This window comes from Pelodiscus sinensis, chromosome 27 (assembly GCF_049634645.1).
Source record: "Pelodiscus sinensis isolate JC-2024 chromosome 27, ASM4963464v1, whole genome shotgun sequence".
In the NCBI taxonomy this organism is placed as follows: Eukaryota; Metazoa; Chordata; order Testudines; family Trionychidae; genus Pelodiscus; species Pelodiscus sinensis.
The window spans coordinates 11,426,502-11,449,980 of NC_134737.1; the positions used below are offsets into that span (position 1 = coordinate 11,426,502).

Here is a 23,479-nt window from a genome sequence, read left to right on the forward strand (position 1 = left end):
TGCTGAGCTCCACCCTTCCTCAACTAGAAGGGCTTAACACTCCCCTAAGCTTAGCCAGCCTGCCCTTATTTAATTTAGAGTGTGATTTTGCTATTTTTAGTAGCTGGATAGTCCCTCCTGTAAGGCTTGGAGGTTTTTTTTGTTTTTGGTCCCCTTCCTATTTCCCCCTCCCCCCCTCCCCCGTGCAAATGATTTTGACCCAGCTTCCTTCCTCTTGGAACAATTTTTTTTATTTATATAAATAAGAGAGCCCTGGCTGGTCTGTATATGTATGTGAGTGAGTCCCTGCCTTCTTGTTTCAGATCCGCATTTGCAATCAGCAGCAACCAGAAGGGGGGTTGGGGTTTAATTTGATCACAACACAGACTCACAAGGAAAAAAAAACACAACACCACACAGAGCCGAGACCGAGAGCAATTGTGAGTGTCTGGCCTTTTTTTTTTTTTTTTTTTTTTTCGTTTTGATTTGGGTGGAGGAGGTGTGGGGGGGGGGAGTTGATGTTTCTTTTCGTTTTTTTTACCATTTTTTAGTCGAATGTGCAGCTTGGGGGGGGGGCTAAAAAATCATTTTCCAATTGCAAAAAAAAAAAAGTAATTCTGAAGCCTGCTTGTTTGTTTTTAAGAATTTGCAGAGGAAAACAAGCCAGGCATGCGGAATCGATGTGCCCTTTTGCTTTGCTTCGCATCGTGCATTGCAGTATGCCAGGTGGGGGGGGGGGGCTTGCACGGGGCTGGAGGGGGGGGCAGAAACTGCAATGCTGCCTCTCCACCCTGCTTTATTTTTATCCTTAAAGCACCTGCTTTGGGAGCGGGGGGCCTTTCCTCAGCAGGTCTCCGAGCTGATGGATGGAAGCCCCTCCGGAGACCACCCCACCTGGGCGCTGGGGTGGAGCAGCAGTGGCTGGGGGGGGGGACACTAGCTTGCAATCGGCTCCGGGCGGCTGGCGGAGTGTGGCCGCTGCAGGGCTCGGGGGAGGGTGGGTGGCTTTGGCTGAGCTCTCGGTGCTCCTGATCCCCCCCCCCCCCTTCCAGCATTTGCGAGCTTTGCAAATACGCACACTCCGAGCCGGTTTCATTTTCAAATCGCGCGACAGCGCTTTCCTGCCCCTTCGCCGTGTCTTGTGCGCTGCGGCTCTGCCAATAGCGGCCGGAGCCGGCGGGCTGCCTTGTGCCTTGTGCAGCGGGCAGGTAGCGCGCTGGGACGCCCCCTCTCCTGCCCCTTTAAAGGGGCCGGGCCCGAGGCCATGTCTCTTTCCAGCCGCGACCAGACGGGGGTAAAGCCGCTGCGGGGGGGCGTGCGCGGGGGGAGGGCTCCATTTGCCCCTCCGGCTTGTTCCCATTGGGGACCAGAGAGGTGGATGCTAAGGTCGGTGTGTGCCCATGGAGATGGGGTGGTTTTTAGGGGGGGGTGCATGGCTCTCCCCCCCCCCCCCCCGGGAGGAGGGGGCTGGCACACTCTGCAGCGCCGGGGTGCTGAGAGCGATCGAGCTGCGCTGCCAATCTTGTGTGTGGTGGGAAGTACCAGCACCTGGGATCTCCCACGCTTGCCTCCCAGCTGGGGGCCAGGCCGGGTTTCCTGGGGGCTCCAGATAGCCCCCCAGGAAGAGCTCCGCTTCCGCCCCCTCTGGAGGCTGGGGCTGGCCTCAGTGGCAGTCCAAAAGTGGGGAGGGGGGGAACAGACCGTGGCCTGCCCCCGCTGTAAACTTTACCAGGTTTCTTTCCACTCCCGCTCCTTCCTCTTGAGGAGGGGGCCAGCCCTTTCTCCTGGAATCAAGCCCTTCTCCAAATGGGTGGCTTTTATTCTACCCTCCAGGGCTTCTGGTGGTGTCTCTTCCTGTGACCTCTCTCTCCCTCCCCCTTCTCACTTCCTTTTATTGTGCTCATTTAAAAGGATTGGGCTGCTCTCGTACAGCATTGGAATGTTCCTAAAGTTAATAGGGATGGAGTTGCATGCACATCCTGTCCGGTCCTTCCCCCTCCAGCCCTCCTCTATTCCTCAATCAAACAGGTTTTTATTTATGCTATTCCCTTGCTGCTGGCACCACCCTGCTTTGATGGTGTCCCTGCGCGGCTGCTCTGCCTTCTTGCACACGATGAGACTGAGATGTACGCAGGAGATGGGTCTCCACTGGGTCTCCCTTTTTGTGTGTGTGGTTCATCTGGGAGGTGGTGACTGGGCCTTGGATCGGCAGGGCTGGTTGCTTGGAATGGTGCTGTGAAACTGGGCTAGGGTGTGGAGACACGCCGGAGGCTTGTGCGTCCGAAAGAACAGCCGGAGTATCAGGTCCCTTCCTCAGGTGTCAGCCAGCCAGCTGCGTGTGTCTGCTGTGCTTTCGCTTCCTGCCCGCGGGGTTCAGGGCACAGCAAGACAGCCATGTGACCTGACTAGCTCCTCCTGCACCACTGACTGCTTCTCTTCGTAAGCCAGAGGCCTGGTCTACACCTAAAGCTTAGGTCGACCTGTGTCCCTGGGGGGCTGTGAAAAACTTCATGCCCTGAGCACTGTGTGTGGTTAGGTGAACCTAACCCCGGGTGTGGAGGTGGACAATGACAGAAGGACTCATCCCTCCACCTAGCTATTGTGGATTAATTAAGATGATGCCACAAAAATCTTCCATCTACGCCACGGCACTACAGTGGCATGGCTATTGTGTAGACCTGGCCTAGACAGGGAAGAGACCTATGACATCCCTGCACAGATATCCGCAGTTTCCCAGTGCCCCATAATGCTGCACTGAGGTTGCCTATCAGAGCTGCTGCAAAAACTGGAAGGGGTTTAGCCCAGAGAAGCTGCAAATCTATTCATGCAGCTTCCTGGATGCTGGGTAGGACCATCTACAAAAGGATTTGTGTTTCTAGCCTACTTCCTGGCTCTCTTTTCCTGCAGGGTAACACAGCTCTGCCAAAAACCTCGCTACTGGCTCAAAATGGGGAGATGGGACCCTGAATTAGCACAGTGGGGTGAGTCCTGCCCCATGCAGCTGCTGGAGAGGGGTTTCTCTGTGGGGCAGAGGGAAGTATGTTGTGAGTCCAAAGCTCTGCATGGCCAGATTTTCAGAGACAGATGCTCAAAGGATGTATCACCTCTGAGAAGCATCCTGGCTTGGAAGGTACCCAAGTGACCATGAATTTAACTTTTAAAAACAAACCAAAACATTAGGGCTGAGCGAGAGAATCCTTGAATAGCTTTTGGCTGTAGTGAGTAATGCATAGGGGTGTTTACATGAGGCTGCGGCTTCTGAGGTTTACTAACTCGTGAGTCACTTCCACAACTGAACATGAGCCCATATGCACTTTTTTTAAAAAACCTAGAAGGCCTGTGCATTCAGGATGCGTGTGTGGTTTCCTTGGGCTTTGATCCCACTATGCAACTTGTTTAGGAATCTGAACTTCCCATTTTGGGCTGTAGCAGTGAAGCCCTGGCGAGGAAGGCTGCATGGATGTCACGACGGGGTGAATTGTGCTGGTGTGAATTGGAGCAAAACTACCCATTGCTGAGGGTAGCCCTCTGTAAAGGGGACCCTGTGTGGTTGCTACAGCTGAGAGAGTAAATGGAACTGAAGCATCTTCAAAACCATTGTGTCTTGTTAGCGCTGCAAAGGCATTGCTAGAGATTTAATCTCTCTGCACAACCGCTTTCAGTGCTAATTAAATGGGCTCCCTGTTTTCCTGGGGGGTTGCGATCAGGTTCCAGGGGGAGGTTGCAAACCTCCTCTTTCTTTATAGCTAGGAGGAAGGTCCTGAAACACTTCTACTGCTGTAAGTTGATGGAATGGGGTCAGATCAGTTTGGAGAAGGTAGAAAACCACTGCCCAAGTACAATGGTCCAGAAGACACACACATGTGATACTTACAGTATATCTGTGCTGCAATTCCAGGACACGACTGCAGCTTATGTTGATGTACCAGAGCTACTTTTAATCTGCTTTTAGCACGTGGATTTGGCGCCGTGAAGTCGCAGTACCACAGGCTGACCACCTCAAGTAATTGATCTGGGTTCTAGGCAGCCTCATATAGCCCATGCCCCTGCTGCTTGGATTAAAGCTAGCTGAAGTATGTATAGGTGAGCTGCATTAGCACCCTGGGACTCACTGAACTACAGGAGGCCTTGCAGAACTGGGACCAAACCAAGAAACGTTGCACCCAAATCTTTAGGAGAAAAAATTGGGAGCAAATTGTGAAGACCTCTATTAAAAAATGCCAGGGTGGTGGTGCCCATTTGGTCAGATCTCAGCTAAGGATGGAAGCGACTAGTCGACTACCCGATAAGCAAATGCTTAGCGGGTAGTCGAGTAGGAACACAACTAGTTGGTTCCCCTCCTCTCCACCTTGCTGCCTCTATCAGAGAGAGGCAGCAAGGGGGGAGCACAGGCTGGTGCTGGGGGGAGTCAGCTTAAAAGCCAGTTTCCCCGCCTCCCCAGCACCATCTCCGCGGGGGGCAGTGAAGGCAGCGGGGAAATGGTGCGAGCGGGGATTGAAATGCCCCACTTGTGCTGGTCCCACTGCTGCTCGTCTCCCTTTGGAATGTACAAGACTCTTGTACATTTCAAAGGAAGAGGCACAGCGGGGAACCCTAGCCAGCTGCTTTGTTCCCCACTGGTGTGGGTTTCTGCTGCCTCTCTCCCTTTGAAATGTACAGGAGCTGCCCCGGCTCTTGTGCATTTCAGAGGGAGAGAGGCAGAGGGTGCCTCTTGTACATTTCAGAGGGAGAGGCTCAGTGGGATAGTGAGCATCCCCCTTATCAACTAGGCAATGGAATTTCCATCGACTACTCGATTAGCTGATTAATTGAAATTTAACATCCCTAATCTCAGCCCGCTCCCTCCTCCAGCAAGGAGAGCATAGGCATGGTGTATACCTAGAGGTTCCATCTACACTGGAGACTTCTTGCGCAAGAACTCTTTTGCGGAAGAGTTCTTGTGCAAAAAATCTTCCACAAGAGAGCGTCTACACTGCCATGTCCTTTTGCACAAGAGCTGTGCTTTTGCGCAAGAGCGTCTATGGCAGGTGTGGACGCTCTCTTGCACAAGAAAGCTCTGATGGCCATTTTAGCCATAGGGGTTTCTTGCACAAGAAATTCATGTTGCCTGTCTACACTGCCCTCTTGTGGAAGAGCTCTTGTGCAAGAGGGCTTATTCCTCATGGGGAGAGGAATAACTCTTCTGGAAGAAGCCCTGTTTTACAACGCTGTACAGTAAATTTACTTGCGCAAGAACATGCAGTGTAGACAGACGGCAAGTTTTTGCGCAAGAACAGCTGTTGTTGCGCAAGAAGCTGCCAGTGTAGACATAGCCAGAGAGAATGAAATTGCCATAAGGCCACTACTATTGTCTTTAAATATGCAGGGGACCGAACAGACAGACAGACAGACTGCTCTGAATTTGGTTGTTCCAAGACTGGTCCTGTAGCTGTTACCACAAAGGGGCGTGGCTGTATATCCCGATTAACCAAGGTTTTAAAAAAAACATTAAAAACCATGAATAGTCCTGCAGCACCTTAGAGTTGAACAAAAAATGTGGATGGTATCATGAGCTTTTGAGGGCACAACCCACTTCTTCATATGAATGGAGTTAAGGTTGTGCCCACAAAAGTTCATGGTACCAACTACATTTGTTGTTCATCTCTAAGATGCTGCAGGACTGGCTGGTGGTGGTTGGTTTTGTGACTTTTTTTTTTTTTTTTTTTTTTTTAAATCAGTTAGACTCTCACACCTCTGAAACTTTACCAAGGTGCTGGATGGAAATCCATTAGCCCTAGGTGGTCTAGGCACCATAAGGGCTTCCCTTGTGACCGGCTGAGGGGGAATTTGCTGACTGCTCTGGGGCAGATTTAGATGCTGGCGTTGCTTGTTTTCGTGAGCTCAGGGGTTTGTTTCCTGACTGCTGATGCTCCTTTTGGAATTGGACCCCTTCTAGTTGCTGCTGACGAGGAGGTGGCATTGTTCTGAGCACTGGTGGCTAGCGGCTTAGCCACTGGGAAACGGACTGACTTTGTTGAGCAGGGATGGAGGCACACAGAGAATTCGGAGGGAGGAGAGGGGTTGCCGGGGGTCTCCAGGTGCCTGCAGTAAATGCAGGGGGCACTGCACAGACGGGGGAAGGGATAACGGGAGCAGCAGCTGTGGAGGACAGGGTGCAGGAGAACCCCACCCCCACCAGTGATAGCAGCAGCTGGAGACAAGAAGCATGACAACTGAGGCGCCTAGGCCTCCACGGGGAGTCGGGGGGGAGAGGCTGCCTTCTGCCAGGTTTGAACAACTGCCCCAAGGTGACCTTTGCATCAGCCCCCTCCTGCAGAGGAGACAGTTTTGGCTCCAGTGCTGCAGAGGGGTTACTCAGACTAGATATTTGGGAGCAGGCGCTGTCTCTGGCACTGCGTCTGTACAGCACCTAGCAACCTGTCAGGCTAGAACTTCTGCCACTCGTCCGGTTCCTGATTCCTGGCTGGATGTGAGAGTGGCTAGTGCAGGATGCTCTGTCGGTTTCAAGGAGCAGCCTGTGACTTTTCGAGGGACAGTACGGAGATGTGGGAGAGCATCAGGCTGTCTGGACCAGAGGAGTCAGGCACTCTGACTAGGTCAAGGAGCAGGTCCTGTGTCTGTCTAGAGGTGGGGTATTATTGGGATCATCGTGAGACCCAGCAGAGTTAAAGGAGGGCCTGCCGGACAAGGCGCTGGTCTGGGATTTAGAAGATGTGAGCTCCATTTGTGACAGCCACAGACTGAGTGTGTAACCCAGGGCAGGTTTCTTCATCTCTCCACGCCTCCATTGTCCATCTGCACAGCAGGGTTAAATAACCCGTCCTCTGTTGGAGGCTGAAGCAATTAGCCCGGGGGCTGTCTTGCTTTTGCGCATGTAACAGCACCTCCGGCTCTGCAGTACAAACAGAAGCATCAATGCTCTCTGGAGTATTCTCCCCTGAAGCCTTAGGGAAGCGTTGCCGCCACGTTGCACAGGAGGAGGATCGCTGGAATGATAGAATTGGGAGCTACCGAGACCATCTCCCTACCCAGGCAGGATTATTCCCTGGGGTCCTATCTCTGCAGCGTACTTTTCCGTGCTGTAAGTCATAGGGCTCCCCCCACTTTGAGTGGGGAGTAGGGATGCAAAATCCCATTTAAAATGTGAACCAGTTAACTGACCTGTGGCATGCCAGGGTGGTTAGCTGGTTACCCGGTAAGCATGCTGGTAAGGCAGAGCTTACCAGATAACTGGTTACCCCTCCATATCCTGAGGGTGGAGTCTCCCATTAGTCTTCCTGCCTCTTGCTCTCGAGGCTATTTACGATAGTACTGTCTGTGCGTGTTGACGCTCCTCTAAGTAACTAGCGAGTGCATGCAGGGAAGGTTTGCAGGTCGGCACGGGGCGCAGCAGGGGGAGACGATATGTCATTCGCTCCCTCCTTCGCTGACACAGCAGGGCGGCGTGTGGACAACCAGCTGCAATGGACAGGGCTCAGACTTCCCCACGGGGGCTCTGATTTGGGGTGCTTGCAGAGGGGTGGGCAAACGGCGAGGCCCAGACAGCTTTGTGTTCGGAAGGAAACCCCACCTCTTCTCGCGCTGCCGTTCCCCGAGAAAGGTATTGCCGACGGATCCCTCGCCGCTTGTTGGTCTGCCGTCATCGTGGGGGGAGAACCGGCAAGGGGGAGACAAGGGTCTCACGGGACACGGCAGAGGACCAGTGGACTCCAGTTTGTGATTCCGACTGCATGGCTTTCCCATGGGCCGTGCCTGGGACCTTTCCCATGGGCCGTGCCTGGGACCCTTCCCCCCCTCTGTGCCCCCATCACTATGGTGGGGATGCTCATGTCACCAACGTAGAGACCAGCATTGCGCACTTACCCTCTCTCCTTCTCTTGTCCTTTCAAAGAAAGACGATGAGTGAATCTAGTGCAAAATCCAGCCAGCCCTTGGCTTCCAAACAGGAGGAGGACGTGTCTGAGAAGAGAGGACGGGGGCGACCCAGGAAGAAGCCTCAGGTATGGAGAACTGCTTTCTTCCTTGTTCCCAGAGAGGAGATCCATGGGGAAGAAAGGGAAGAACAAGGCCCCTTCCTTACAGACTTTGCAGCCTGGGAGGCCCCGCCTGCCAAGCTCAGTCTGGTTAGTGAAGGACTGGGATCCTGGGTTCTCTCCTCAGCTCTGCCGCTGCCTTGCAGCCACCTTGGGCAAGTTACTTAACAATATGGAGCTGCTTCCAACATCAGCGAGGACGGCTGGATCAATTCTTACTGAGCTTTCATCCCCAGACCGAGCACGGGGCAAAAAAAATAGCCTCTATTGCTGGGTAAGATTAAAGTCTGGCTTCTGAGCGAGGGCCATTTGGCCCTCTCCAGCAGGACCTGAGGCCAAGGCAAGGAGAAGAGGCAGCAATAAAGCACAGACAGAAGGGACTTTAAGGGAAAAGTAACATTCACCCTAGGGATGAACAGAACAAAATAACCGGGGTTCCACAGAATATATTCACTGGCATTGGGAATCATGCCATGGGAGCTAACACATGCACACCTTGTCTTCCTGCTACAAACGTAGAAACCCTGGCTCTCTTTATTACATGTGGCTAGCAGGGACCTCCAGGAACTTCTTACAGAGTAAGGGGACGGAAAGATACCTCCTTTCCCAATGCCTTCCCTCTCTCAGCTTCTCTTCTCTGCTGCAGTTGTGGCTGCATTTCTGTAGGCGTATGGTTTTTGAGTGACTTGGAATTGTGTAAACATAACATTCTGCTCCTGGCTGTGCCCACGGTCCTCGGGAAACTCCAACTAAGCACCAGCTGTCCGAACAAAATGACCACAAAGGTTTTAGGTCCAATAGGGAAACCTGCTGGGATTCCTTTGCAGTTCTACCTCTAGTTCAGCTGAATTGATGGGAGCCACCCTATAGATAAGACTTGTGCAGCTGGCCCCATTTTTATGATCCTGACAACAAAACTTGCTTTTCAGCACGTTTCGTTCCCTAACACTGACTAAAAACACAAACGCTGTCTCCTCTGCACTAGGGCTCCCGTGAGTCCGGTTGAACCACTGGGAATTTCATTGTATAAGTTTCTCTTGTGTCCGGCCCAGCTGCTAACTCTCTGATTTCTCTGCCGTGCCGCCAACTCTCTGATTTCTCTGCCGTGCCGCCAACACAATTAGTTCGCAAACCATGTATAACTTCTTACGGCAGAACCTGAAACAGGATTGGCTAAACCTGCACAGAAGGGAAAAGTCCCCTATTCACCACCTGGAACTGCAGCCACTAACTAGCAACCAGTAGTCTGCTCAAACTGGGGAACTTTAGGACCAGCTGGGTTCAGCTGACGATGGTGTAGTGCCTATGTAGATGAGGCCCTCAAAGCATTGTGCTAAGCAGACATGTTACAGGTGCACCGAAAGAGCACGCAGCAAGTTGGTGGCAAAACAAGGAAGGGAACTCAGGTGTTGCAAATTTCCCTCTTCTTTTGGGTTTCTTGGGGTCAAAGTGCAGCGTCTGCAGGATTCCCATGTAGCATTCTAATTTCTGGAGCATATCATTCCTTTGGCCCTTTTATTGCTGCAATATTAGCTCCAGCATAGACCCAGGGAGCTGGGGAAGCACAGGAAATCTCGAGCACGTCTCCTTCAAAAGCGCAGCACTTACATCTGAGCTCAGCCAGGGCCGTTTCTCCACATGGACACCAGCCTAACTAAGAGCAGCAACTGCCCTGAGCCAGCTGCTCCTTCCTCTTCCGGCTGGTGGAATATCTGCCGAGCCGGGCCGGGATTCGGGAGGTGGGGGCAGGGCGGCCGGTGTTGGATTACTGGCTTGCTAATAGCTGCAGCTATAAACAGAAAGCGCTTGGGTATTAGACACTGTGGCTGTGACATCAGTATCTCCTGGTGGAATGCATAATTCACAAGATTGGGATTTTTATCAGTCTCTCGGCATTGAAATGTCAGGGGGCTCCTCCCTGGGCGATGGACTCTTGGGTTAAGTTTTTTAAAGGGAGATACCCTGGTACCTGCTCCAGAAATCAGTCCTGTGCTGTTCTCTCTTCGGTCTCCAAATTGGGGAGGAAAAGCAGCCTCTTCTGGGAAGGGTCAGGCCTCCTCCCTCACCCCTCCAGCCACCAATGGGCCGTTCCGCCAGAAGTCCAGTCGGCTTTGTCCCACGTCCCTCCTGTTTGCGGCGCGACAGGTGCATTCTCTCCGCAGCAGCATCCCTTGAAAGCAGAGCTGGTCTAAGTGCAGGCCTGCTGTGGCCATCCATTCCTTTGGAAACTACAGGTCCCAGCATGCATTGCTCCCTCTTGAGCTGCCTCTGCCGCCGTGAAAATCCTACCCAGGTGTATTGGTTGGTAGCTGCGCCCCTCCTCTCCCCCCACGTCCCCACACACCCTCTTGTGTTGTATCCCACCCCCCCGCCAAATATTAAGATCGAAGGGGACTGGTGGAGTGCCAGGCTGTGAGCGTTTCCGTAACCGAGGCTCCTATGTCTCCTCCTGCGCCGGGACTCAGATCCCCTTTGTTTTGCTGGGATTCCTTCCTTTCCACGGCTCCTGGCCTTGTTGCAGTGGGATTCCCCATGGCTGGGCACGTGGGTTTGGTCCAGCCCTGCCTCTTCAGATCTGGGTGTCTGCTAACAGCCCTGTCCTTTGTCTCCAGCAGGAACCCAGCGAGGCGCCAACCCCCAAGAGACCACGTGGCAGACCAAAGGGGAGCAAAAACAAGGCCAGTTCTAAAGGCAGGGTAGGTACAGGAGAGAAACCCTCCCCAGCCGCGGCGAAGGACCAGTTGGGTTCAGCCGATGATGGTCCAGTGCCGGTGTAGATGAGCCTTTCCAAGCACCGTGCTAAGCTGGCATGTTACAAGGGCATGCAGCAAAGCTAGGAAGGGAACGCGGACGTCACAAGGTGTCCCTGTCCCTTGGCTTTTTGGGGGGGCCAGACTTCTGCAGGGAGGAACCGCCTGCCCCTTTGGAGAGCCCCTACGTGACTTTCCGCCCCTTCTCCGCCATCACTAAGAGCCTGGGAACGCCTCGTTCCAGGAGGTCACTGGTGCTTGTGTGGGGAGCTGGCAGGCGGAAGAACACGAGGGTCCCTCGGTCTCGTCACGTGAAGCCATTTGCTTCCAAATGGGAAAGCAGATGGGATTGGTTTGTCGGTGGGAGCATGGGCTCCGTGTGCAGCATTTGGGCCACTGGGGCTTGCATGGCCACAGCGGGGCAGGGAAGAAAGGGGGCCCCATAAAGCAGGGAAACCCGGCCCTTCTGCAGGGACGTCGGAGGTGAGACAAGAGGAAATTCTTACCCCAGACTCTGGGCTGCAATACGATGGACAAGGGGAGAGCTCACATCCGATCTTCAGTTTAACTGCAGCCTTGAGCATCTCACCAAACCCAGTTTCCGCAGCCTCCACTAGTCGCAGGTTTGCTCCCAGCTACTGCTAGGCACGCACTCCCTGGGTCTCTTCCCCAGGCCTGTGAAAGGCATTCAAGAAGGGAGCAGCTCTGGAGGGATATTTGTCTCCTGATAAATGGGAAGGTTACATTGGAAGGGGGAGGCAAGCATTAGAACACCTGTGTTCCATTCCTGCTGCAGGGGTCCTTGGACAAGTCACTTTCTCCTGTGCCTCGGTTTGCCCACCTGTGAGATGGGAATAATGATACCCAGCACTGAGAAATGTGCTTTCAGATCCTCACTTCGTAGAAGGACAAAGTGTGATCGTGCGGGGGGGGGGTGCCTAGGGAGGAATCGGTGGCAGCAGTGACCCAGGCATGTCGTGCTGCTTTGCCCGAGGTCGTGTGTGTGTGAGGAAGGAGGATGAGGTTACCAGCTCCCTTTCCCCCCTCCCGCAGGAAGTCTGTGAGGACAGGCTATATAAACGACTGGGAGGATGAGACATCATTGTGCTTATACGTGGGGGAAGGCAGGGGAGAGACACGGAAGGTTCGGGGAATGTGGTTTGTGTATGTGTTTGTCTTACAAGCTGTTTTGAAAACATGCGACTCATATCCTGCAAAGTTCTCTGAGTCATGGGGCCGGGACCCGGCCCTCAAATGCTGGAAAATAACTTGAAGGATGGGGGGAAGTAGGTGGGGCAGCAGCTGCAGGGCAGCCTGGGAACTGCCACATGTGTGATGAGTTTGGCAAGTCGTTGTGGCAGGGAGGGGGGGGAGAGAAAGGATCGACCATTGTGCCACCTGAACTAGAAAAGGACCGAAATCAGCATCACGAAGATTTCCAAGGGTGGCGGTGAGGGGGAGTTTCTTCCATCCCCTCTCGGAACTTAAACATTCTTTTTGTGTTTAGAAAGCTGCAGTAACACCTGGGAGGAAACCTCGAGGCCGGCCCAAAAAATCAGTAAGTGGCTCTTCCTTTCCTCCTTGTTCCCCTCCGAGGCCGGATTCTGCAAGGTGCTAAGCCCCGCTCTGCTCCCGGTGAATTGAGAGGGTGCGCTGCCCCACAGAATCAGGCCTTTGCTCAGATGCAAGATGGGAAAAGAGGGCTGCTTCTTGCACAGAGGAAGCCGGTCTGGAGGGGAGAGCGCGCATCCCTGCGCAGAATAAATTTTATTATGTGCACTGAGGCATGTGCAGATGTGCACCACCAATAGAAACACACTGCTGGCTGTGGGCGCTCTGCTAATCAACGGGGCGGCCTTTGACTGTCTCCTGGGTGGCCAGTGGAGCTCACTGCTTGCAGGGAACACTGCTGCCTGGTGTCTCATGCTGCAGGTGGATGGCTTTGCCTCTCTGCTGCACTGAGAGCTGGCCTTTGTCCTTGAGGATTTGCAGGTGGCTAACACACATCCTGATGCTGGCTACTTTGTATGGGCACCAGTGCTGGCAATTTGCTGCGTTTCGTGTCATAGCCCCTGTATTGCTGATGGCAATTCTCCTTGGGCACCAGAAGTTGCAGGAGGATCTGAGGTCTGCCATTGTGAATTGCGGTGAGAACCACGCAGTTCTCGGCAGCCCCGCACTCCACTACTTCGCAGCCCTGGCAGCACAACAGAGTAGAAGGGGCAGGGGTGCAAGGCCCTGCGTCTCTGGGCTGGACATCAGCCACCAGGGCTGTGCCCTCACTACGCAGAAGGCATACAGTTGTGTCCTGGTGCTAGCAGCTCCTGGGGACCTGTGTGGTCCTGTACCGGGGAGATGCAATGAAATCTCTGGGCGGGAAGTTCTTTGGCTGCAGCACAGAACTAGCAGCAAGCTAGCATGGGTGCCAGATGTCCTTGGAGGCAGGCTAGGGTATACCTTAGGGTGTGGTGCAATGTACTGTGGCGAGGACAGTCACATCCTGGTGCCGGATGATGCTCAACAGAACACAGCATGCGGGGGAGGGACGGTGTTGTCTCTGGGCCAGAGGGCTCCTGGGGGCTAAACTGGAATAGCCTAGGTACTAATCCACCTCTCTGTGGTCCAGCAGAACCCGACCCGGCTGCAATTAGCTCCGTGTTCTTCCCCTGTTCCCGGCGTGACTAACAGGAAGTGGCTTGTTCCCTTCAGCTAGCTGGCACAGGCCTGCCCGAAGCTTAGTGGTGTGTTACCAGGGTGACATTCCTGCTGCGTGAGTGTGCAGCAAATTCCCCTCTGCCCCCCTCCACCGCTCCTCTTTCCCTTTCCCAGCCGCTGTGACGCTCCGGCTGTAACGCAGACCCTCCCGCCGGGCCCTGGCAGGCCCCGCTTCCCCCAGCCGCGATAAGCTACTGCAGCAGCCCCACCCTTCCCCTCCCGCAGGCTATCTGCTGCCCTCAGGAGCACTCTGCTGGCTCTGCTAGCGCTGCAGGAGGCTGGTTTTCTCGCTTCTCTCCGGGTTATGGCAGCCAGATCGCCTTGCACAGCCAGCTCTGATAGCCTGGCCATGGGGGGCACCCCGCCAGCAGTACTTGGATCTCTCCCACCTGCCCCTCGTTGCCTCATGGCTTCCTCTGCATCCTGCCAGCCCCCTGGGGGTTCCACTACGGGCTGTCTCCTGCCACCACCTCCAGTTGGTCCTTTCTTCGTACGCCCTGCAAATTCCTCTGGCCAAACTAAGCGTGGCTCCGCTGTGGGGGCCATACTGCACAGCAGACCCGTCACACTCGCCCCTCCCTCAGCCCCGGCTCAGCATGTTGCAACGTCACCCCAGGCAGGAGCATCCTTGCAGAATGGGCCGTGCTTACCTGCTGCTGGCTGGCTGGAGTGTCCTCCCAGCCCGTGAGCAGCGAGGAGGGGAAGGAGCCGGTGCTGTTGCTTACCCCTAGATTGGGAAGGCTCACCGGAACGCAGCTGTGAAGGGAGTTTGTCTGGAAGCTCAGAGCAGGGATAACAGCAAAGCTGGTGCGCGTGGTCGCTCGCTCTTCCAGACGTAGGTTCAGATCCCAGCCTGGAAAGCAGGGGGGGGGGGGTTTGTTCGAGGCTGGTCAATGAGGAAAATGCCTACCTTGCCAAATGCTGGGCCCTTCCCATGCTCAGTCAGGCCTGAGGGTGCGCTTAAGACAGTCGTAGGCAGCCAGCAGTCCATCGGGGTTCTGTGTGCGGCCCGTGAGAGATTTTGTTTACCGTTGCCCACGTGCAGGGTTGCCAGATTCTGCTGGGTTCTGTCCATGCATTTTTTCCTACCCGTGTTACTAAAGTGATACGTGCAAAGCCAGAGCGTGCAAAGTGAGGGGCGTGCTGATTGCACCCAACACTGAGGCTATGTCTACACTGCAGGCTGCTTGCACAAGAGTTCTTGTGCAAAAGGTCTTCCACAAGAGCGTGTCCACACTGCCATGTGCTTTTGCACAAGAGATGTGCTTTTGCGCAAGAGCGTCCATGGCAGTGTGGACTCTCTTGTGCAAGAAAGTTCTGATGGCCATTTTAGCCATAGGGCTTTCTTGTGCAAGAAATTCATGTTGCCTGTCTACACTGCCTTCTTGCGGAAGAGCTCTTGCACAAGAGGGCTTATTCCTCGTAGGGAGAGGAATAACTCTTCCGGAAGAAGCCCTCTTTTCCGACACTGCACTGTAAATTTACTTGCGCAAGAACACGCATGCAGTTTAGACGCTCTGCAAGTTTTTGTGCAAGAACTGTTCTTGCGCAAAAAGCCTGCGGAGTATAGGTAGCCAATCTGTAAAAGGCCTGCGCTCCCTCTGCGTCTAATCAAAGTGCTGCTACAGTCCAGTATAGGGATGTAAGTGACTAGTTGACTATCCAATAAGCAAAAGCTTATTGGATAGTCGACTTAAAAGCCGTTTCTCCCCAGCGCGGTCTTCTGCTGGCTCTTTAAAAATTAGAAGCAGTGGGGGGACCCAGCTGATTCCTGGCTCGGGCCGGGTCTCCCCGCTGTGCTTCAGCCTTTTAAATGTATTAAGAACCTGCCATTTAAAAGGCAGAGCTGCAGTGGGGTTAGCTCCCAGGCCCAGAAGCTCACCCAGCTTGTAGCTCCTCCAATTATCGACTAATTGACCAGATGATGGAAAATTCATCAGCAAGTTGATTAAACTAAATTTAAGTTCCCTAGTGCAGTCAGCACCCCCTGCAAATTCTAGGCGCAGTTAGAAAACCTACCCTATCGTGGGAGGGGGTCTTGGTTACAGTCTAGTGGCCCGCTCCCTAGCCTAGGTTGCCCATTGCTGGCTTTAGATCTAGTAGCGAGATAAAGCCACAAGGGACTGTTATGCAGGAGGCCGGACTAGGTCATAACACGGGCTGTCCAGCTGTCCCTAGCATTCCGGTGTGGTAAAGGGTAGGGGTGTTCAGAAGCAGTTAACCAGGTAATGGTGTAACCCGCTGAACTCTTAGCAATGCCACGCAGCCAGCTCTGCAGTAGGAAGACTGGGCTGCAGGGCTGGCAGCCTGCGTGCGCCAGGAGCTGGCTCGCACCTGCTGACCTCGTTCCTAAGGCGCTGCGGCCTCTGCAGTGTAAGCTTTATTCTGCAGAGCCCACAGGGCAGCAGCCAGCTTCCAATGCCCACGGGCTCCCACCTGCAGCCCCGCACTGTGGGCCTGGGAGCGGGGCCAGGAGCTGGCGTGTAACCGATAAGCCTGTGCGTATTGCTTTACCGTTTAAACGGTTCTACTGTTACGTCCCTAGTAAAGGGACAGAGCCGAGGGGGGCTGCCGTAGCAATAGCAGCAGTGGGGCTGGACTGGAACGGCATCAGGTCTAACACAAAGTTCACTGCCTCCCTGAAACTTGGACAATCCCTAGCCGGACTGGTCCCCCTAGCCTGGCAACTGGTCTTCGGACAGCGGCCAGTACCGGGTGCTTGAGAGGGAATGAACTGAGCAGGCCCTCGTCCCCTGAATGCCATATTATTTCAGCAGAGTCTTTGGCTTGGAAACCTGCAAATTCCCTTGCAGGCTCCCCGGGGGGGCTGTTTCCTACCCCCCAGAAACTCTCCAACCGAAACCGCTGTCTGAATGGCCAACGATTCGGCCTGCAAGCAGGGCCTTGGCTTTGTCCAGCCGCAGGATCTTCTAGTCAGTTTCCTCGCTCTCCAGGTGGGGCTGCCAGCCCCCTTTTCCATTCTGGGTTGCCCTGGTTTTGCTGGTTAACCACAGTGGGCTGCCCAGGGGCACAGAAGGGTTAATCCTGGGCCCATCAGTCACTTCCTTCCTTCCTTCGCTAAGTGAGATGCTCTGTGTCACTGGAACACTCTGTATGGAATTGGCAGCTGCTTTCCATACCGGCTTCCGCGGGCCGGAGTGTTTGTTTTATGAATGAAACGCGAGGAAGTGGAGGCTGCTGACTCACTCTCACACTCAGCCCTGACTCAGACTGTTTTGAGTGTTGCTTTAAAGAGAGCCGGGCGGAGGAGTGTGTTTCAAGGAATGCTGCTGCTCCGCCTCACGCCATGATTGTGGCACTGGGCCCAGGGCTCCTCCAGCAGTGCCGGCGAGGGCTCCTTGCCCGTTGGCAGGAGGGGGTGGGCCAGGGACAGCGTGCGCCCTCTGAGCGGGCGAACAGAGGTGCTTGCGAAAGGGGAGGAAGAGCACAAAGGGGTTGTAAAAGGGCCAGTAGCTTTCCAGCTGCTGCTGGGGCCCCTCTTGTGGCCTCCGGGCAGCATTACATCTAGCAGCTGGAGATGGTTTTTTGTTGGACTGTTCCATGTCCGTGCCAGTTACTAGTATTTCGTGGTTTTGCTATAGCAGAGGCCAGACAACTACTTGGGAGCAGGGCCCTGCGGTGCACTGCACCACATGAATACCTGAGACTGGCCCTGCCCACCTCTCCCGGCACAGCTCTCCTCCCCTGCCCCCGCCTTCCGTCCCCAGGCTGTACCAGGAATCCATTCCCGGGGCTGTTGGAAGCACAGAAACTGGGGGGGTTTCTTGGCAGAGGCGCTATTGCTGAATACACCAAGGCTACGTCTACACCGCAGGCTTTTTGCGCAAGAACGGCTGTCCTTGCACAAACTTGCAGAGCGTCTACACTGGACACATGTTCTTGCGCAAGTAAATTTACAGTACAGTGTCAGAAAAGAGGGCTCCTTGCGCAAGAGTTATTCCTCTCCCCATAAGGAATAAGCCCTCTTGCGCAAGAGCTCTTCCACAAGAAGACAGTGTAGACAGGCAACATGAATTTCTTGTGCAAGAAACCCCTATGGCTAAAATGGCCATCAGAGCTTTCTTGTGCAAGAGAGTGTCCACACTACCATGGGCGCTCTTGCGCAAAAGCACTAGGCAGTGTGGATGCGCTCTTGTGGAAGACCATTTGCACAAGAACTCTTGTGCCAAAACAGTTTGTGCGCAAGAAGCCTGCAGTGTAGACATAGCCCAAGAGTCATGTTCTGTTGCAGTCACCAGTGAGAATGATTTGGGGGCTGGAGCGTGTGACCCACAAGGAGAGGCTGAGGGATTTGGGCTTATTAGTCTACAGAAGAGAAGAGCAAGGGGGGATTTGATAGCAGCCTTCCACTGAAGGGGGGAGAAGTGTCTAAAGTAGGGTTGTTTAAAAACTAGTTGACTATCCAATAAACATTTGCTTTGACCAGTCGGTTTAACTAGTTGATTTCCCCCATCATCTTGCTGCCTCTGAGATAGAGGCAGCAAAGGGTGGAATGGGGTACTTCAAAGTGGCAGTGCCGCACAGCTGTTGGCGCTGCCACTTTGAAACCCCAAGGCAGCATTTAAAAGGGGCAGTTGCTACACAGCTGATCTGTGGATCAGTTGTGCGGCGGCTGCCCCTTTAAAACTCCACTTCTGATGTTTCAAAGGGGCAGCTGCTGTGGAGCCTGGGGTCAGCTGGGAATCCCCAGCTGATCCCAGTCTCTGTGTAGCACTTCCCTAGAACCTGGGGAACACGGCACTTCCTCAGCTCACGCCAGGCTCCTAGCACCAGGCAATGTAGCATGGAGCCCAGGGTCGGCGGGGAACTCTGAGTCCCCTGCTGACCCCGGGCTCCATGGCTTTGAAATGCACAGGAGCCCCTGCTGGAAACACTTGTGCATTTCAAAGCAGGCACCCGCGTGCATCCTGGAGTCAAAGGGACTTCCTGCTGGCCTCTGGCTGTACGCGGAGTTCCACGTTCCTCCTTTGAAATGTATAGGAGCCCCAGCGGGGGCTCTTGTACAAAGGAGGAATGTGGAAGTGTCTATCGACTACTCAATGGAAATTCCAACTAGTAGACTAGTCAATTAACCGCATTTTAACATCCTTAGTCCAAAGAGGATGGAGAAAGGCTGGTCTCAGTGGGGGCAGATGGCAGAGCAAGGAGCAATGGTCTCAAGTTGAGGCGGCAGAGGTCTAGGTTGGATATTAGGAACAGCTATGTCCCTAGGAGGGTGGGGAAGCACTGGGATGGGTTCCCTAGGGATGGGGTGGAATCTCCATCCCTAGAGGTTTTTAAGTCCCAGCTTGACAAAGCCCTGGCTGGGTTGATTTAGTTGGGGTTGGTCCTGCTTTGGGCAGGGGGTTGGACTCGATGCTTCCTGAGGTTTCTTCCCACCCTAGGATTCTATGATGCTGATTAGGGCGTGACCTTGGTCCAATGAGTCTGTCTCTAGCTCATTGATAGCTATCGAAGCGCTTTCCAAAGACAGGTGGGGAAACCTGGGCAAAGAGGCGGAATGACTCCCCCAAAGCCAATGGCATCGCGAGGATGAGAACCCAGGCTTCCTAGCTCACATCTGTGCCCTGGAGGGGCTTGGGAGCTTGAGTTGACATTGAGGCTCTTTAGGCTTCACGTGGCGACCTTGGAGTGTGAGCATCTGAAACATTCAGAGGTGGCAAAGGGCATGTCTAAAAAGGGCTGTGTGTAAGCTGATACAGCAGTAGATACGACATCCTAAGGAATGCTCCTAGGCCAGCCATGGGCAAGCGAATGGGCTATATGAGGAGCCCTCCATTTCAGTGGGCTGCAAGATTTTTGTAACCAAGATGGCCTCGTGGGATAGGGCAGTGTTACGAACTGTGCTCGTGTACCTGAAATTTGCGGGGGGTGGTGCCGACAGAACCATAGGAAACCAGCAGAATCTGGCAAAGGCCCACGTGGGCAAGGGTAACAGAATGTCTCGTGGGCCATTCACAGAACCCCGATGGGCCACGTGCAGCCTGCCGGCCACAGGTTGCCCACCGCTGCCCTACGCTGACCTGGAGACAGACGGCTCAGGGGCTTCCTCACTCCTCCTTCTCTTTCAGCAAAAGGACGAGGAGGAGGTGAACGTATCCCAGGAGTCGTCCGAAGAGGAGCAGTGAAAACGCTTGAGCCCGGCACTACCTCATCAATCAACTTACCAATTTCTCGTCACGTACTTGGACTGAGGAAGGAACAAAACAAAACAAAAATCCTAGGTGGGATTTTTTGTTTTTTTTTTCCCTCCGCAACTTTCTCACACTCAAAACAGCAGCAGCACTGGAGTACAGATCAAACCGACGGAGCAGCCGTCGCGCCGGCCGCCGTTAACGTGAAGGGAGAGAACGGTCTGTTTCACTTCCTTATTGGACAGGGTTAAACTTTAGCCGACTGATTTTACGTAGTTTCTTTTGCTCCTGGTGAAATTCACTGAGGGAAGGTTCCTTTAGCCCTTGTGACTTTGTCCCAACACGCTTCTTGGCAGGGAAAGGAGAGCAGGGGACCGGTTAGAGTTGGCTGTATAGTTTAGTTTTCTTTTTCTGTTTTAAACTAGTTGGAGACAGGTCTGTCGCACATGCCCCCAGTCTTCTTTCTGCACCCCTTGTCTCTGTTGCAGAGGTGGTCGACTTCCCAACCCAATGCTGCTGGTTCAGGAGTGGGAGGATGGTACGGTAGGTTTGGTATAAATGGCCTTCTCTCGGATGAATGCATGTGAATTCCTCCCCTCCCGCCAGTAGAGGCCAGGGGAGCAGTACGCTTTTGCCCTCTGCAGCTCATTTGAAGCGGTGCCCCACCTTTCAAGCTTCAGCCAACCCCCCTTGTAGAGGGGAGACCCTAAAGCTGCTGCTAGCATGCAGTAGAGATGAGCAGCAAATGCAGGGAGGAAGATGGGCTGGCTGAGAACAGCTCCCCCCTGAGTATTTCAAACTCCCTTGTTGCTCACGGCCGCAGAAGTGGCTGGCGTTTCCCTGGCTTGCCTCTATTTCCCTCCACTGCAATGGGCCGGCCCGCCCTCCTCCACAGCTGGCCCAGAGGGGAAGATTTGAAGGCGGAGAGTTGAGAGAGCTTGAAGGAATCCCCCTCTCCTGAGTCCAACTCCAGCTGTGCTCCCCAAAGCCCTGTGCTAGCCTAGAATTCAGCAGAACCTTCATGCTGGTAGGTTTCCCCTTTGGGAAGCAGGGCTGAGCGTTCAGATCACGGTGGGGGGAAGCGAACGATAGTGACTCCCTGGCAGGGTGCAGGAGAGGCTCTGAGCCATGGCTGCGTGCTAATTGTTTCGGGTCAGCCAAGGCATGTTCTCTTAGGATGGGCATGTGACTGTGCCCAGCTCTGGGTCTAGGACAGAAGATAATGGCTGTAGAGCAATGGCCAGGGATTCAGAACTGGGGCCTCCTCTGCCTCTGGCTGACCTGCACCAAGTCACTGTGCCTGTGTGCCTCAGTTTCCCCATCTGTAAGATGAGGATAATGATCCCAATTGCCTTTGTAAAGTGCTGGGAGAGCTGCAGCTGAACAGCTCCAGGCAGGAGCTAGCAGGTACAGTGTTACCGTCGCTTGCCTACGGAGCAGCCCGGGGCTGATAGAACTATCTCCTCTGTGCAGTCCGGAGAGTACCGCTGTGGCTTGATGCTGGAGCACGGAGCAGACCTGGTGCAGGTCCCAGCTGGCCATGGAACCTACCCAAGACACAATCGCAAGCCTGGAAGCAGGGCGCTGCCAGCTTTGTTTGCATTACTCTCGGGCAGAGCTTAAAACTGCCCTGTTGCCATCTTGGGAAAACCTTCAAGGCTCAGTGCTCGAAACAAAAGGGTAATTGTTCTTCAGTTCCAGAGCCCACCCATCCCTGGTGGTCCTGGTAGCGGAGCACTAATGCTGTTCATATCCCTCCTTCCTGCTTACAGAAGCAGGCTTCCCTCTCAACAAAAGACAGGGGGCCTGGCCGCGCACCGTAGAGTTAACATTGCTGCCTTTTCGCTTCAAATTTCCCCCATCCCCTGCCTACAGGCAGTCTGCACCAGGACCAGCCTCGGAGTTTCTGCCACATAGAGGGGAACGCCTGCCAGGGGCGTTTTAGTTACACTTGTACTCTCTGTCCAGGTTTCAGTGGATTTCTTTTTTAAAGGTTTTTTTGTTTATTTGTTTTTTCCTCTCCTTCATTCACAACTACCTCTGGATAATTTAAGTTCCATTCTCTTAACCATAGATATGCTGCTGCTGTTACTGCTGCTCTACTGGTTACAACAGTGATATTAGTCCAACATGGTCTTTCTGGTTTATATTCCCTACACACGCACACACACACTTCCCTTCTCTGGCAACCATTTGGTTACAGGAGGGAGCCAAAGTCAGCTGGACAGGGTCTTTTTTTTTAATTATTTTAAAGCGCTAGGCTGCTCTAGTATGAAAAGGGACACAGCCTTTCATGAGGCGGGGTGAAGGGTTCCTGGCAGCCTTCTCCCCAGGCTTTCCCGCCAACGCTAGCGAAACATGGCAAAGCAGCAGGACTTCACCTGTTCCCCACCAGCCGTTAGTGCTTGCAGGTGGGGAAACTGCCTCCCTCCCCCCATCTCTCTGCCCCCGTGGGATTATCTCTCCACAGCCATGGCCTGAAAACTTTCCCCGGCTGCTCCACAACACTGAATGGGCGATGTTGCTGTTGAGAGAGAGGAGCAACCCAGGTCAGGTGTCCCACTGGGCCTGACGAGCAGAGGAGCCAGTCCCTGCCTCCTTTTCCCCACCTGCCACTGGCCAATGGGGGGGGGGGGGGAGCATACAGTGTTTGAGGGGTGCGTCAGCAAGGCGAGCACCATAGCCGGAGGGAAGGGCGTCAGCACAACAGTGCTGCTTTCAGCAGGCGAAGGATGGGCAGGGGTGCTGTTCTTTGCTCATTAAGTCATACCAGGACGTTTACACTTCTCATGCGCCAGGCCTCACGGCTGGGGGATTAGACTAAGCCGGGAAGCACTTGAGTGTCTGCCTGCAATGCTCTCGGGCGGCCTCTGAGATCCCTTCGCTACACTCCATCCCTTTAGACACGACCAACTGCAACAGAGCTGGAGGTTATTGCTAGGAGGAAGCCCCGAGGAGTGAAACCAGTGAAAAGCACCTGTTCAGCGGGTGGGGGTTGGGGCACCCATCCATGTGGACGCAGCGGCTGGAGAAAGCAGGCAGGCAGTAGGAAGTGGGGGTTTTTTGGTCCATTGTTAAAGACCTTTTGGTTTCCTATTTGCAGTTACTTGAATAAAACATTTTATGGATGTTTCCAGCCTCCCTGTCTGTCCTAGTTGGTGGGTTGGTTTAAGAGCAGCACCGAGCCCCTGCCACAGATCAGCCGGCTTTCTACCTGGTAGGGAGGCCCTGCTTTTCCATTTACATACAGAGACGCTACCTCTACACTGGCACCCTTTTCCGGAAATGCTTAAAATGGAACAGTTTTCCGTTATAAGTATTTCCGGAAAAAGCGCATCTACATTGGCAGGATGCTTTTCCGCAAAAGCACTTTTTCCGGAAAAGCATCCGTGTCAATGTAGACACTTTTTGCGGAAAAGAAATCTGGGCTGTCTACACTGGCCCTTTTCCGGAACAGTTTTCTGGAAAAGGACTTTTGCCCGAACAGGAGCAGCATAGTTTTTCTGGAAAAGCACTGATGATTTTACAGTAGATCGTCAGTGCTTTTCCAGAAATTCAAGGGGCCAGTGTAGACAGCTGGCAAGTTATTCTGGAAAAGCGGCTGATTTTCTGGAATAAGTGGCCAGTGTAGAGACAGCCACACAGCGCAGAGCAAATGGCTGCTAGCCACTCACCTTCCCACGGCTTCAGGCAACTAGGTGAGTGCAACAGCACTGGACACATGGCCCTTCGAGCAAAGAGCCACAAGGAGGGCAGGAGCATGAACGTGGGCGGCAGCTGGTAGCAGCAGGACTCTAGGCAACAAGTCACTTCTGAGCACTCTTGGCCATATCCCCAGCAGCAAGGG

At 53.9% G+C, this 23,479-nt stretch overlaps 1 protein-coding gene across 9 annotated transcripts; it reads left to right on the plus strand.

The window, feature by feature from the left end:
- Window positions 1-47: 47 nt before the first annotated feature.
- Window positions 48-22,770, plus strand: HMGA1 (high mobility group AT-hook 1). Of its 9 annotated transcripts, none has more exons than XM_075909864.1 (6): window positions 48-419; window positions 2,887-2,960; window positions 7,871-7,979; window positions 10,628-10,708; window positions 12,270-12,320; window positions 19,570-22,770. In XM_075909864.1, the coding sequence occupies exons 3-6, from the start codon at window positions 7,878-7,880 to the stop codon at window positions 19,624-19,626; spliced, it is 291 nt and encodes a 96-aa protein (XP_075765979.1). In that variant the 5' UTR covers window positions 48-419; window positions 2,887-2,960; window positions 7,871-7,877; the 3' UTR covers window positions 19,627-22,770. The 9 variants fall into 9 exon arrangements, with proteins under 9 accessions (XP_075765979.1, XP_006115694.2, XP_075765977.1 ...); XM_075909862.1 differs by having other exon boundaries at window positions 53-419; window positions 10,625-10,708; XM_006115632.3 differs by lacking the exon at window positions 2,887-2,960 and having other exon boundaries at window positions 50-419.
- The last annotated feature ends 709 nt before the right edge of the window (window positions 22,771-23,479 follow it).